The 13926-nt window shown below is 40.5% G+C and overlaps 1 protein-coding gene across 5 annotated transcripts in view; it reads right to left on the bottom strand.

Annotated features, from left to right (window-relative positions):
* Window positions 1-13926, bottom strand: part of USP37 (ubiquitin specific peptidase 37) — a 539331-nt gene that overhangs the window by 180556 nt on the left and 344849 nt on the right. For 4 of the 5 annotated variants that reach the window (XM_029605048.1, XM_029605047.1, XM_029605050.1 and 1 more), the window contains 2 exons: window positions 1227-1391; window positions 120-185 (listed from right to left, as the gene is read on the bottom strand). In XM_029605048.1, coding sequence (XP_029460908.1) covers window positions 120-185; window positions 1227-1391 — 231 coding nt within the window. The remainder of the gene's footprint in view (window positions 1-119; window positions 186-1226; window positions 1392-13926) is intronic. The other variant, XM_029605049.1, reaches the window with a different exon arrangement.

Here is a 13926-nt window from a genome sequence, read left to right as displayed (position 1 = left end):
TTAGGAGGCACCCCTCTAGCTCTGGAGATGGCAAGATCACCTCTGACACCTAGGTAAGGGTGGGAAAGAGATTGCTGAAGGTTGCAGGGGAAAAAAAAAAAAGAAAAAACTAAACTCACCTGGAAGGTGTGGAAGTGCTTACAGTGCTGGAATTCACCATTTGGGAGGCTTTCAGAGGCCGAGAGCTAAGGACAACAATTAAACAAAGAGGTCTATATTCAGACACAGTCCGGATAAAGTTAGCTGGATAAACTTACCTGGCTAACTTTGGAGACATATTCAGTAGTGCAGCCGCACAACTGAATATAGCCAGCTATCTTAAACAGTTAGCCAGCTAACTTTAGGACAGCTTTGTCTCGAACAGACCTAGCCAGCTAAGTTAACTGTCTAACTGAATATCGGAGTTATCCAGTTAACTTAGCTGGCTAACTCAACTCCTCCCAGTTATGCCCCTGAACCACCCCTAACTTATCCAGCTAAATTCTAGCCCCCCCAACTTATTAGCCATCTAAAATTTAGCCAGATAAAAGGCTGAATATAGCCAGGTAAGTCACTTAGACAGATAACTATTAAGTTAACTGTCTAAATGAGTTTTAAATATGGACCTCAAAATATTGTCAGGCACACACTTAGAAAAAGTGCAATGTGTTAGATAAGCAATTAACTACTATGGAGAACTGTAGATGCTAACAATTAAAGGGAAAGGTGCAATCTTTGTGCACTTGCTCAATTAGTTTGCTAATCGATTTCTATTTAGTTGCACTCACTGCTAATACTGTATAAGTTTATAGGTTTCCTAATGAAGTAGATGGTACATTAGTTCTTCCAGGGCAAAAAGCAAGAACCGTAATTAAAAGCTATTAAATATAATCAAGCAAAGCAAGTTCAGGATAAGCACTCTCAACTATGAAGAGGGTTACTTGGGTTTGTGTGCTGCTGAAGTAGCATTTATTCCACTAGGAGAACATGTCATGCACATCTTGGCATAAAGATATCAAGCATCCAGCCAAAGAGTCAAGAAAATCTGTAAACACAAAGTGCCAAGAAATCTTCCTTGAAAGTAAAAAGGATCAGAGTTCTCTTTTAAGAGCATTTTTCAAGCTCATCTTGTTCTAAAGCAGTCGATGAGTTTCATAATTGCTTTACTACAAGTGGGTCTTAGGGTAAGTCTAGCATCTTAAAATGGAATATATCACCTGGGAAATACATCATGGCCCTGGACTTACTTTGCAGTATGTGCATTCCACCCCAGAGTCAGCGGAGGCCGTGTGCTTTCTGTACAGTGAGTGGACAGGGTCAGGTATCGTGGGATGATTACCTGCTGCCCCACTTTGTTATTGAGGGACAGCACCACATTGAAGCTGTATCGCTTTAAATGGAGGATAAGAACTCTGGAATATTAAAGAAAAGCCAAAGAACACATTAGTGACACGTAAAAAAACATCTGCATATTATTCTGCATCTTCCCTGAAATCACTTCCATTAAATCAAACAGTAAAACTCTTCTACAGCCTTGCTACATTCTCCAAAAGAACATTTACTTTGATTTTTTTCTAGGAACCTCAGATAAAAAACAATTTAAACTATGTTCCCTCATGCATTTTAGCAATTATGCTAATGCATGGCTTCCAAAACTGTGGGTCGGGACCTCAAATAGGGGCACAAACCCTTTAACTGCAGTCACAAGTGCCTCCAATGGCAGTGCTCTTTAGGTAGCAGCAGCAGCAGCACTACTACTACTACTCTACTACTAGTAGTAGTAGTAGTAATAATAGAAGTCAGCATGAGGCCTATAAACCTCTGATTTGTGTTACAGAAAGGCAGTATATTAAATATAACAAACTAAACTAAGCACTGCAGTAACACTGCCCTTGCATGAGTTTCTGTGGTAACGGGAAGCCCTGCCTGAGGAGGGATTGGGGCCACTGCAGCATGTGTGTAAGTTTACCCTAGCTCAAAGGCCACATGCTGTCTTTCGATACTAATGTTGCTGCCACTTGCAGATCACAGTCGGGCTTGGGACCAGCCACGAGGGAAGGGCTGAATGTGCATGAGCTGCTGGAGATTACCACTGTTCCTCACCCACCACTGAATCTATTCAAGAAAAAAAAGTCACACCAAATGTCATCTATCTTTAGGGCCCAAAAGACCCTAAACACCACCTCCAAACACCACCCTGACCCTGGTAAGGGTGGGGTTTGGAGGAGGGGCTGTTTGAAGGGAGGGATTAGATGCAGAAGCAATTTGAAGGTTAGATCAGATGGATAGGGACTGATATGGAGGGTGGGAGTGAAAATGATAGAAGATTGACTGGGGAATGTAAGTTAGGAGCTGGGGGTGAAAGGGGATCAGCTAGGGGTTTGTGAGAGCAGTGGCGTACCTAGAGGGGGCTGGGGTGCCAATGCCCCTGGGCACAGGGCCATGGGGGGTGCTGATGGTCAACAGATGGAGGCTCATGCAGCTGACAGTGGATCCCATCACACTGGTGGCTAAGCAGGGAAGCATGACGTTCCTTTCCTGTGTGTTGGCCACTGTTCCCTCTAAGGTGCGCATGTGTGTGGCCGTAGACAACTTTTTTCATGGCTGCAAACAGCAGGAAGATTGGTGGAGCTCAACTCCCAACAGCCCGAAGAAAATAAGTCACCTCCAAACTTCCAGTTGCTCCTTCTCCAAGAAAAACATTGCTTGAGCCTCACAGGCAGAAAAGAGAAGCAACGGCTTGCATGCAGAAGAAGAGCAGTGTCTGTGGCAGGGCCGCTGCGGATCCTACCTTACAGCAGCCCGAAAAAGGGGAGGCCTGGTAGCAGGGCTGCTACAGATCCCACCTCACGGTGGCCCGAGAAGATCAGAGACCCCACGGAGCCCATCCTGCTGCGACCCACAAAGAGAAGGCCCAGACTCCAGAGGGAGGCTGAGTGTGCAAGAGAGTTGAGAGACTGTGTATGGGATTGAGCCTGTATGTTCAGAGACAGAGCATGTGAGAGCCACTGTGTGTGTGTGAGAGACACAGCATGTGAGAATGAAAGCCTGAGTGTGTATTTGAGGGAGAAAGGGAAGACAGGTGGAGAGAGAAGATCCTGTAAAAGGAATTGGCAAAAGACCAAGAAAGGGAACATTTCTTCACGGAGAGGGTGGTGGATGACTGGAATGCCCTTCCGGAGGAAGTGGTGAAGACCAGAACTGTGAAGGACTTCAAAGGGGCGTGGGATAAACACTGTGGATCCATAAAGTCAAGAGGCCGCCAATGAAGAGTGGGTGACTCGCCAGAATGATGGCTACTGCCTGGACACAATACCCTTATTCAATAAACATACACATGGTTACTGTGACTCCAACATCACTCTAAGCTTCAACAGCAAGAGGAAATGTGGAAAAAAGGATTTGCACTCACAAAGCCGGGAGTAGCTGGCTTGTTACGGCGGTTACTACCCCAAACCAAATGTGCCTGATACTTCACTTTCGATGCACATCCAGCATAGCTCTCTGCTCCAACGGCAGGGGAGAAGAAAAACTGATACTTCACGCATACCCAGCATAGCTTCAACGGCAGGGGAGAAGAAAAAAGGATTCACACTCACAAAGCGGGGAGTAGCTGGCTTGTTACGGCGGTTACTACCCCAAACCAAATGTGCCTGATACTTCACTTTAGATGCATATCCAGCATAGCTCTCTGCTTCAACGGCAGGGGAGAAGAAAAACAACCAATAAGGGCTGTATAACATAGTCTGGGTTAAAACAAATAAGCATGGGTGTAGCTTGCTTATTGCGGCGGTTACTACCCCTACTACCCCCTAACTAATCAAGCTAGATAGTTCACTTGGATGCAGCTCCATCACTGCTCTCTACATTAATGGTGGGGGAGGAAGGGAAATAGAACCAAGAGCTAAAAGAAACAGATAAGTATGAGAGAAAAAATGTGTGAAGCTTGCTGGGCAGACTGGATGGGCTGTTTGGTCTTCTTCTGCCGTCATTTCTATGTTTCTATGTCATTTCTATATGGAAAAATGAAAGCCTGTTAGCAACTGATTACAAAAACTAAGATCAGAAAGCAAAGATTAAAAAAAAAATGTTTTGAGTTTTTAGTGATTGGTATATGTTATCTTTGGGAATGTGCAAGAGTAGCACTTTCTATATGCTGATCTCGCATGAAATCAGCATGGAAGAACTGAAAGCCCCGCAAATTTTTAATACCGTGGGGCCTGCACAGAGGCGGCAGCAGAGCGGGCTTCAGTGCCAGTAGAAGTAATCGGCTCCTTCCCAATAGCCACAAAACAGCAGTGATAGCAGCAGCAGAGGAAAGAGAGGCTCAGAGGCTGCTGGCAAAAGAAAGAGAGGGGGGGGGGGGTCTGCCTTCAGTGTGTGCATATGAATGAATGGGAATCTACCTAAGTATGAGAATGAATAGGTGCCTTCTTGGGGTCTGTCTGTGTGAGAATGGGTGCCTGCCTGGATGTGTGTGTGAGAAAGCAGAGTTGATTACCTGTAACAGATGTATGTGCGTGAGAGAGAGGATAAAGTTTGTGCGCCCCCCCATAGCCCCCTAATCCTTGACAATCTCAATGTGACAGGAAATCAAAAGTACCCAGGTATGGACAGCATGGGCTTTTTTTTTTCTTATTAGTTTTAATTATTGGGAGTTATTTGATGTGTCTGCTGTTCTGAAATATTTTATTAGTGCTTGAGAAATTTTTAAAAAATGTATTTATTTAATAGATGTTATTCTATTCATCAGTAGTTTTGAAGTATTTATTCTTTTATCAGTATCATTTTACTATTATAATTGGTGCTTTATGTTTCTTGATTGTTTAGAACATAAGAACATAAGAAAATGCCATACTGGGTCAGACCAAGGGTCCATCAAGCCCAGCATCCTGTTTCCAACAGTGGCCAATCCAGGCCATAAGAACCTGGCAAGTACCCAAAAACTAAGTCTATTCCATGTAACCATTGCTAATGGCAGTGGCTATTCTCTAAGTGAACTTAATAGCAGGTAATGGACTTCTCCTCCAAGAACTTATCCAATCCTTTTTTAAACACAACTAGACTAACTGCACGAACCACATTCTCTGGCAACAAATTCCAGAGTTTAATTGTGCGTTGAGTAAAAAAGAACTTTCTCCGATTAGTTTTAAATGTGCCACATGCTAACTTCATGGAGTGCCCCCTAGTCTTTCTACTATCCGAAAGAGTAAAAAACCGATTCACATCTACCCGTTCTAGACCTCTCATGATTTTAAACACCTCTATCATATCCCCCCTCAGCCGTCTCTTCTCCAAGCTGAAAAGTCCTAACCTCTTTAGTCTTTCCTCATAGGGGAGCTGTTCCATTCCCTTTATCATTTTGGGAGCCCTTCTATATACCTTCTCCATCGTAATTATATCTTTTTTGAGATGCGGCGACCAGAATTGTACACAGTATTCAAGGTGTGGTCTCACCATGGAGCGATACAGAGGCATTATGACATTTTCCGTTTTATTCACCATTCCCTTTCTAATAATTCCTAACATTCTGTATGCTTTTTTGACTGCTGCAGCACACTGAACGGATTTCAATGTGTTATTCACTATGACACCTAGATCTCTTTCTTGGGTTGTAGCACCTAATATGGAACCCAACATCGTGTAATTATAGCATGGGTTATTTTTCCCTATATGCATCACCTTGCACTTATCCACATTAAATTTCATCTGCCATTTGGATGCCCAATTTTCCAGTCTCACAAGGTCTTCCTGCAATTTATCACAATCTGCTTGTGATTTAACTACTCTGAACAATTTTGTGTCATCTGCAAATCTGATTATCTCACTCGTCGTATTTCTTTCCAGATCATTTATAAATATATTGAAAAGTAAGGGTCCCAATACAGATCTCTGAGGCACTCCACTGTCCACTCCCTTCCACTGAGAAAATTGTCCATTTAAACCTACTCTCTTCTCTGTTTCCTGTCTTTTAGCCAGTTTGCAATCCACGAAAGGACATCGCCACCTATCCCATGACTTTTTACTTTTCCTAGAAGCCTCTCATGAGGAACTTTGTCAAACGCTTTCTGAAAATCCAAGTATACTACATCTACCGGTTCACCTTTATCCACATGTTTATTAACTCCTTCAAAAAAGTGAAGCAGATTTGTGAGGCAAGACTTGCCTTGGGTAAAGCCATGCTGACTTTGTTCCATTAAACCATGTATTTCTATATGCTCTGTGATTTTGATGTTTAAATACTTTCCACTATTTTTCCTGGCACTGAAGTCAGGCTAATCGGTCTGTAGTTTCCAGGATCGCCCCTGGAGCCCTTTTTAAATATTGGGGTTACATTTGCTATCCTCCAGTCTTCAGGTACAATGGATGATTTTAATAATAGGTTACAAATTTTTACTAATAGGTCTGAAATTTCATTTTTTAGTTCCTTCAGAACTCTGGGGTGTATACCATCCGGTCCAGGTGATTTACTACTCTTCAGTTTGTCAATCAGGCCTACCACATCTAGGTTCACCGTGATTTGATTCAGTCCAACTGAATCATTACCCATGAAAACCTTCTCCATTACGGGTACCTCCCCAACATCCTCTTCAGTAAACACCGAAGCAAAGAAATCATTTAATCTTTCCGCGATGGCCTTATCTTCTCTAAGTGCCCCTTTAACCCCTCGATCATCTAACTGTCCAACTGACTCCCTCACAGGCTTTCTGCTTCGGATATATTTTTAAAAGTTTTTACCGTGAGTTTTTGCCTCTACAGCCAACTTCTTTTCAAATTCTCACTTAGCCTGTCTTATCAATGTCTTACATTTAACTTGCCAACGTTTATGCTTTATCCTATTTTCTTCTGTTGGTTCCTTCTTCCAATTTTTGAGTGACAATCTTTTGGCTAAAATAGCTTCTTTCACCTCCCCACCTCAAATCCCCAATACCACATACTCCCTTGTTTTTCCGCCGTATTGTAATGATCTTACATGTGAATCTTACTCTTCCACCTCCCACTTTCTTGAAATTAGCTTTTAACCAATCTACATTTTTGGCCCCCCTATCATGTCCTGTCTACACTCCTGAACCTAGTTTCCATTCTGTTTGATTTATTTACCTATTTTGATGCTATCTCTATTTGATTCCAACCGATCCATGGAACTGTTATGCCTCAGTGTATTAAGCTCAATGTTCTTTGTAAACCGATGAGTTGTACATAGGTTATAATTTGATTGATTTAAATACTTCATAGTTATACTACACCTACATGATTCCTATATGATTCCAATTCGCTCCATGTAACTGTTATGCTTCATACTATACGCGCGATGTTCTTTGTAAACCAACACGATGCTTATATCTGTTATGCTCCATTCTATAAGCGCTGTATTCTTTGTAATTTATATGCTCCATTTTAGAATCGCTGTATTCTTTGTAAACCGATACGATGTGTAAACTGCAATCGGTATATAAAAGCCTTTACATAAATAAATAAATAAATAAATAAATAAATAAATACATCTTTCTGGCAGTGGAAGGTGTTTGTGTTGTTATTAATGTGAGGTGACACCAGAATTTGAAAATATTTTTTTGTATGATGAGCTGTAAGGGAAACATCCAAGCTCCATTGTTGGGGGAATTTTCTGTGGATGCACACTATGTTACAGAAATGGAGGTGCTGGATTTAGATTGACATTCTGTCTCTTCCTGTATATATTCCAAACTTCATTCTCATAGCCATATAGAATTAGCTGAATGAGGCTAATTTTAATAGTAGTTTTACTAGAAGGGTGAAACTAGCCAATTTTTTTAAATTATGCAGAAGACCCTTGGGACTTTCTGAGACTGTTTTTATAGCCAATTTTAAAACAGGGGGCCATGCTACGAAGGTAGGTGTGATATGAGTAAATTTATTTTATTTATTTAAAATATGTATATACCACATATCAAAATTCCTATGTGGTTTAACAGAAGTAACATTCATAGTAAACTCATAAAAAATACAATCCATGAAAGTCAGACAAAATATTTATTTAAGAGTTTTTATATACCGTCATTAAGTTATTTACCATCATAACGGTTTACAATAGTGCACCTATATCAAAGAGAATATAGATCATAATTTACATAGCTGGTGCTATTACTATTCAGTAACAAACAATATAAAGACTAATATGGTTTATTTATTTGTTTTTCAAAACTATTACAAAGTAATAATCAACTTTGCAAAATGAAATATTAAAGTTTTGAACATACATTCTAATCACACAACTTATAAATAAGTAAACATATTTGTTCAAAAACTAAACATCATAGAGGCAATTCCAAGAGAACAAAATTTGTAAGTGAGGAGATTTTTTTGAAAACTTAAAATAGAATAATTTGGATATTCATGAAAGTTTCAACAATACACTAATTACTTACACCTCCATCTTTAATAGATATCTGCATCCTAGCATTCAAAAAATCTTGCAATTGAGATACCTCAAAGAAAATAAAAACATTTCCCTGTTGTTTTATTACACATTTACATGGGTATTTTACAACCATAGTTGCCCCCAGTGCCAAGACGCTGGGCTTTAAAGAAATAAAAGCTTTGCATCTAATCTGAGTACTTCTGGCAAGGTCTATGATAAGGATTATCATTTAAAGAAAATCACTTGGGGGATTGTATGTTTTATAGCAATTCATCCTGTTGGTTTGACTACAGTTAAAAATAGTGGTGAACTACTGTATTTTTCGCTCCATAAGACGCACCTGACCATAAGACGCACCTAGGATTCAGAGGGGGAAAATAAAAAAAAAAATAAATAAATTTGTGCTAAACCGGCTCTGTCCCCGGGCGTCTGTGTGTCTTATGGAGCAAATTAGGGGAGTGCATAACATTTTGTTTTCGGGTCTGGGGAGGGCCATTTCGGTCCATTCCCCAGATCAGAAAACTTTTGTCTTTCTAATTCTGTGAGAACCACCCCCCCAAAAAAAAAACCCCCCATCCCAACACTTTACTTTAACAACCCCCACCCTCCTGACCCCCCCAAGACCTGCCAAATTAAATACAACCCCCCACCATCCTGACCCCTCCCCAAGATCTTCCAAATTAATGTACTACAGCCCCCCACCCTCCTGACCCCCCCAAAGACCTGCCAAAAGTCCCTGGTGGTCCAGCGGGGGTCCAGGAGCGATCTCCTGGACTTGGGCAGTCGGCTGCCAGCAATCAAAATGGCGCCGACGGCCCTTTGCCCTTACTATGTCACTGGGGTCGACCAATGGCAGCGGTAGCCCCTGTGACATAGTAAGGGCAAAGGGCCGTTGGCTGCCAGTAATCAAAATGGCGCCGACGGCCCTTTGCCCTTACTATGTCACAGGGGCTACCGCGGCTTTGGTCGACCCCAGTGACATAGTAACGGCAAAGGGCCGTCGGCGCCATTTTGATTGCTGGGAGCCGACGGCCCAAGTCCAGGAGATCGCTCTCGGACCCCCGCTGGACCACCAGGGAGTTATGGCAGGTCTTGGGGGGGTTGTAAAATTAATTTGGAAGGTCTGGGGGGGGGGGTCAGGAGAGGGCGGGGTTTTATTAGATTTTTAATTTTTTTTTATATTCGCTCCATAAGACGCAGACATTTCCCCCTCACTTTATGGGGGGAAAAAAGTGCGTCTTATGGAGCGAAAAATACGGTAAATTCCAGTAGTAACTGGAATTTGTGCACTAGGTGCTCTATGTCCGCTTATCCTTATTTACTTGCTTGCGTCACTCTCTTTCTTGAAGGCTTGTTTGAAAAGCCAGGTTTTGAGTTGTGTTTTGAAAAGTTTATGATTACTCTGAAGTCTCAGGTCAAGGGGCATGGAGTTCCATAATATGGGGCCAGCCAGAGACAGTGCACGTTCCCTAACTTGGGTAAGTCTTGTGTTTTCACAGATGGAATGGTTAAAAGTGCTGTTTGCTGATCTTAAATTTCTGTGTGGGACGTGTACTCGAAGTGCTGTGTTCAGCCATTCTGCTTTTTCTTCATGGATAAGTTTGTGTATTGTGCAAAGTGCTTTGAACTGTATTCTTTGTTCAATGGGTAGCCAATGTAGAGTGGCAAGTGTATCTGTGATGTGATCCCTTTTACTTTTTCCAGTGAGAATTCTAGCTGCAGTGCTTTGTAAAATTTGCAGTGGTCTTACTGTAGTGTAGGGTAGGCCAAGTAGTAAAGCATTACAGTAGTCAGTGCTTGCAAATATCAGTGATTGAAGCACTGTATGAAAGTTTGGCAATGATAGTAATGGTTTGAGTTTTCTGAGTACCATGAGTTTAGCATACCCTTCCTTCACCTTTAGTGATATGTGTTGTTTGAGGTTTAGTTCATTGTAAATTATTACTCCGAGATTGCAAACTTTCTTGGCTAAATCGATTTTTTGGTTGCTATTGAGAATTACTGGGGTTTGTGTAATATTCATGCTTTTCCTTTCTAAGTGTATGAATTCGGTTTTATCGATGTTGATTATCAGTTCCATTTGGTTTAGTAGTTGCTTTATTATGTCCAGATACATAATGGCTAAACCCATTGTTTTTTCAATAGTGTCATCTATTGGTAAGATTAATTGGATGTCATCAGCGTAAACATAATGTATGATTCCTAGTCTGGCGAGGAGATGGCATAGTGGCAGTAGATATATATTAAAAAGCGTAGCTGAGAGTGCTGACCCTTGTGGGACTCCTGTTTTTAGGGTAATTTTTTCGAATAGAGTGTTTTTAATTTGAACTTGAAATGTTCTGTTATTTAGATATGATTTGAACCATGTGATTGTTTTGTCTTGTAATCCTATTTCTTCAAGCCTTTTAATTAGTATTTTGTGGTTCACTGTATCAAATGCTGCTGATAAATCTAGTAATACCAGAATATAATGTTTTCCGCTGTCGAAACCTCTTAGTATATTATCTGTTAGTGCTAGTAGGAGTGTTTCACTGCTCTAGGGCTTACGGAAGACGTGCTGTGATGGGTAAAGGATATTGTTGTTATCTAAGTGCTCAGATAGTTGTTTTTGTACTGTTTTTTCAATTAATTTAGCCATTAGAGGTAGGTTTGATACTGGTCTGTAGTTTGCTAGAATTTGGGGGTCCATGTTTTTCTTCTTCAGTATTGGTTTGATGATTGCTCCTTTCAGTGTTTCTGGCATGTACCCTTCTTCTAGGGAGTGGTTTATAATTTTTGCAAAAGTTGGAGCTGTGATTTCAGTAAGCTTTTTAATTTCCACTATGGGTAATGAATCTAATTGGTGAGGAGCGGGATTTAGTTGTTTAATCATGTTCTCGGCCTGGTTGTCGGTTATTTCATCAAATTAGGACCATAATGTCACATCTATCTTACACATTTTAATCTCTTTTCTGGATGTCTTTGGTATTTTGGTTCGCAGGTTCTCAATTTTATCATTAAAAAATCTAGCTATTTCATTGCATCTATTTTCGAGTAAGTTATATGGGGAGTTTGTAGTATCTTTGGTAAGATTATCAACTATTTTGAAAAGGGCTCTAGGGTTATTCATGTGTTTTTCTATCTTTGTGCTAAAGTATGTCTTTTTGGCTTCGAGAATTGTTTTTTTGTAGAAAGCTAGTTGTTTACGGTATTGTGTCAGGGGATCAACAGGTGATGCATATAGGGAAAAATAACCCATGCTATAATTACACAATGTTGGGTTCCATATTAAGTGCTACAACCCAAGAAAGAGATCTAGGCGTCATAGTGGAAAACACATTGAAATAGTCTGTTCAGTGTGCTGCGGCAGTCAAAAAAGCAAACAGAATGTTGGGAATTATTAGAAAGGGAATGGTGAATAAAACAGAAAATAACATAATTCCTCTGTATCGCTCCATGGTGAGACCGCACCTTGAATACTGTGTACAATTCTGGTCGCCGCATCTCAAAAAAGATATAATTGCGATGGAGAAGGTACAGAGAAGGGCTATCAAAACGATAAGGGGAATGGAACAGCTCCCCTATGAGGAAAGACTAGAGGTTAGGACTTTTCAGCTTAGAGAAGAGACGGCTGAGGGGGGATATGATAGAGATGTTTAAAATCATGAGAGGTCTAGAACGGGTAGATGTGAATCAGTTATTTACTCTTTCGGATAGTAGAAAGACTAGGGGGCACTCCATGAAGTTAGCATGGGGCACATTTAAAACTAATCATAGAAAGTTCTTTTTTACTCAACGCACAATTAAACTCTGGAATTTGTTGCCAGAGGATGTGGTTAGTGCAGTTAGTATAGCTGTGTTTAAAAAAGGATTGGATAAGTTCTTGGAGGAGAAGTCCATTACCTGCTATTAAGTTCACTTAGAGAATAGCCACTTATTTATTTATTTAACAATTTTATATACCGAAATTCTTGTAAAAGGTTACAAATCAGTTCGGTTTACATTGAACAGTAACAGTGCTTCCGAAGAGAGTAATTACATTGAACAATAACAGTTCGGATTACATTGAACAGTAACAATGCTTCAAAAAAGAACATTAAAAGAACAGTAACAGTGCTTCAGAAGAGAGCAATTACATTGAACAGTAACAGTCCGGAATAAATTGAACAGTAATACATTGAACTGTAAATGCTTCCTAAAGAGCAATTCCATTGAGTGGAAACAGAGCTTCAGAAGAGCAGATTAAATTGAAGCAGTAACAGAGCATCAGAATAGAGTAATTACAATGATACTAGTATACAAGTTATTCCAATATCATAAAACGAATCGTATAAATAAATAAGCCCGTGATATCAGAGACTCAAATCTTGGACTAAGAACAGACTACTGGGGATAAAAGACAACAATGGATTACATAATACTAGGATCGAGGAACTGAGGGATACAACATGGTGTATCTGTAACATATAATAAGATGCTATCGGTGTGTCACTCTGATACATAATAAGATGCTAAGAGAACATCAGAATCTAAGAATAAAGCTAACTCTTGACGACTAGGAAAATGTAAGATAGTAATGGAGCTAAAATCTGGGCCTGAAATTTTTAGGCTGAACGGTCTAATTGATAGGAATAGTAACATGGAATAGTGCAATAGTAACATGCAATAGTAACATGGAATAGACAGTTTTTGGGTACTTGCCAGGTTCTTATGGCCTGGATTGGCTACTGTTGGTTCTTATGGCCTGGATTGGCTACTGTTGGAAACAGGATGCTGGGCTTGATGGACCCTTGGTCTGACCCAGTATGGCATTTTCTTATGTTCTTAACTGTTTTATGGTTTTTCCAGATTTTTTCTTTTTTCCTAAGTTTTTGTTTCAGCTCCTTAATGTGTTCAGTGTACCATGGGTTTTTTTTGTTTTGATTCTTTAGCGATTATGGTTTTTTGGGAGTTTATGTTATCCACTAATTTCTTAGTCATGTTGATCCAGGCTGTTGTCACTGTAGTGCAGTCAGGGTAATTAAATGATTTAAGTTCATCTTGTAACTTTTCTTTCAGTGTTTCGGTGTTAAATGGGTTTATCTAACATAAGTCCAGGGGGCATTCGCCAGGAGAATGGTGGCTTAGGAGAGGTTCCCAGGGTGATGCCAACAGACACTGGCGCATGGTCAGAAATGGATATAGTACCGATAGTGGCTGTAGTCACCCTGGGAAACAAGAAATCAGAGAGCAAAAAATAATCAATGCGGGAGTAAGAACCATGAGGATGGGAAAAGAAAGTATAATCTTGTTCTCCAGGATGCAAAGCCCTCCACACATCCATAAGACCCAACTCTTGGCTAATAAAGTTAGCGCCCACTCAGCAATCATTAGGTGCAATAGGTTTTGAGGGTTTACAATCCTCCGTTTTATTTGGCACCATATTAAAATCCCCTCCCATAATCACTGCATTAGAGGAGAGCTCGGCCAATAGCCCCGTCAAATGAGTATAGAATTCATGTGAATATACATTTGGCGCATACACATTGCAAAGAACCACTTGTTGCTGGCAGCATTGTCCCCAAACT

Source organism: Rhinatrema bivittatum, chromosome 6 (assembly GCF_901001135.1).
Source record: "Rhinatrema bivittatum chromosome 6, aRhiBiv1.1, whole genome shotgun sequence".
Classification (NCBI taxonomy): Eukaryota; Metazoa; Chordata; class Amphibia; order Gymnophiona; family Rhinatrematidae; genus Rhinatrema; species Rhinatrema bivittatum.
Note: the sequence above shows the minus strand (reverse complement) of the source record. Positions and strands in the feature narration are given on the sequence as shown.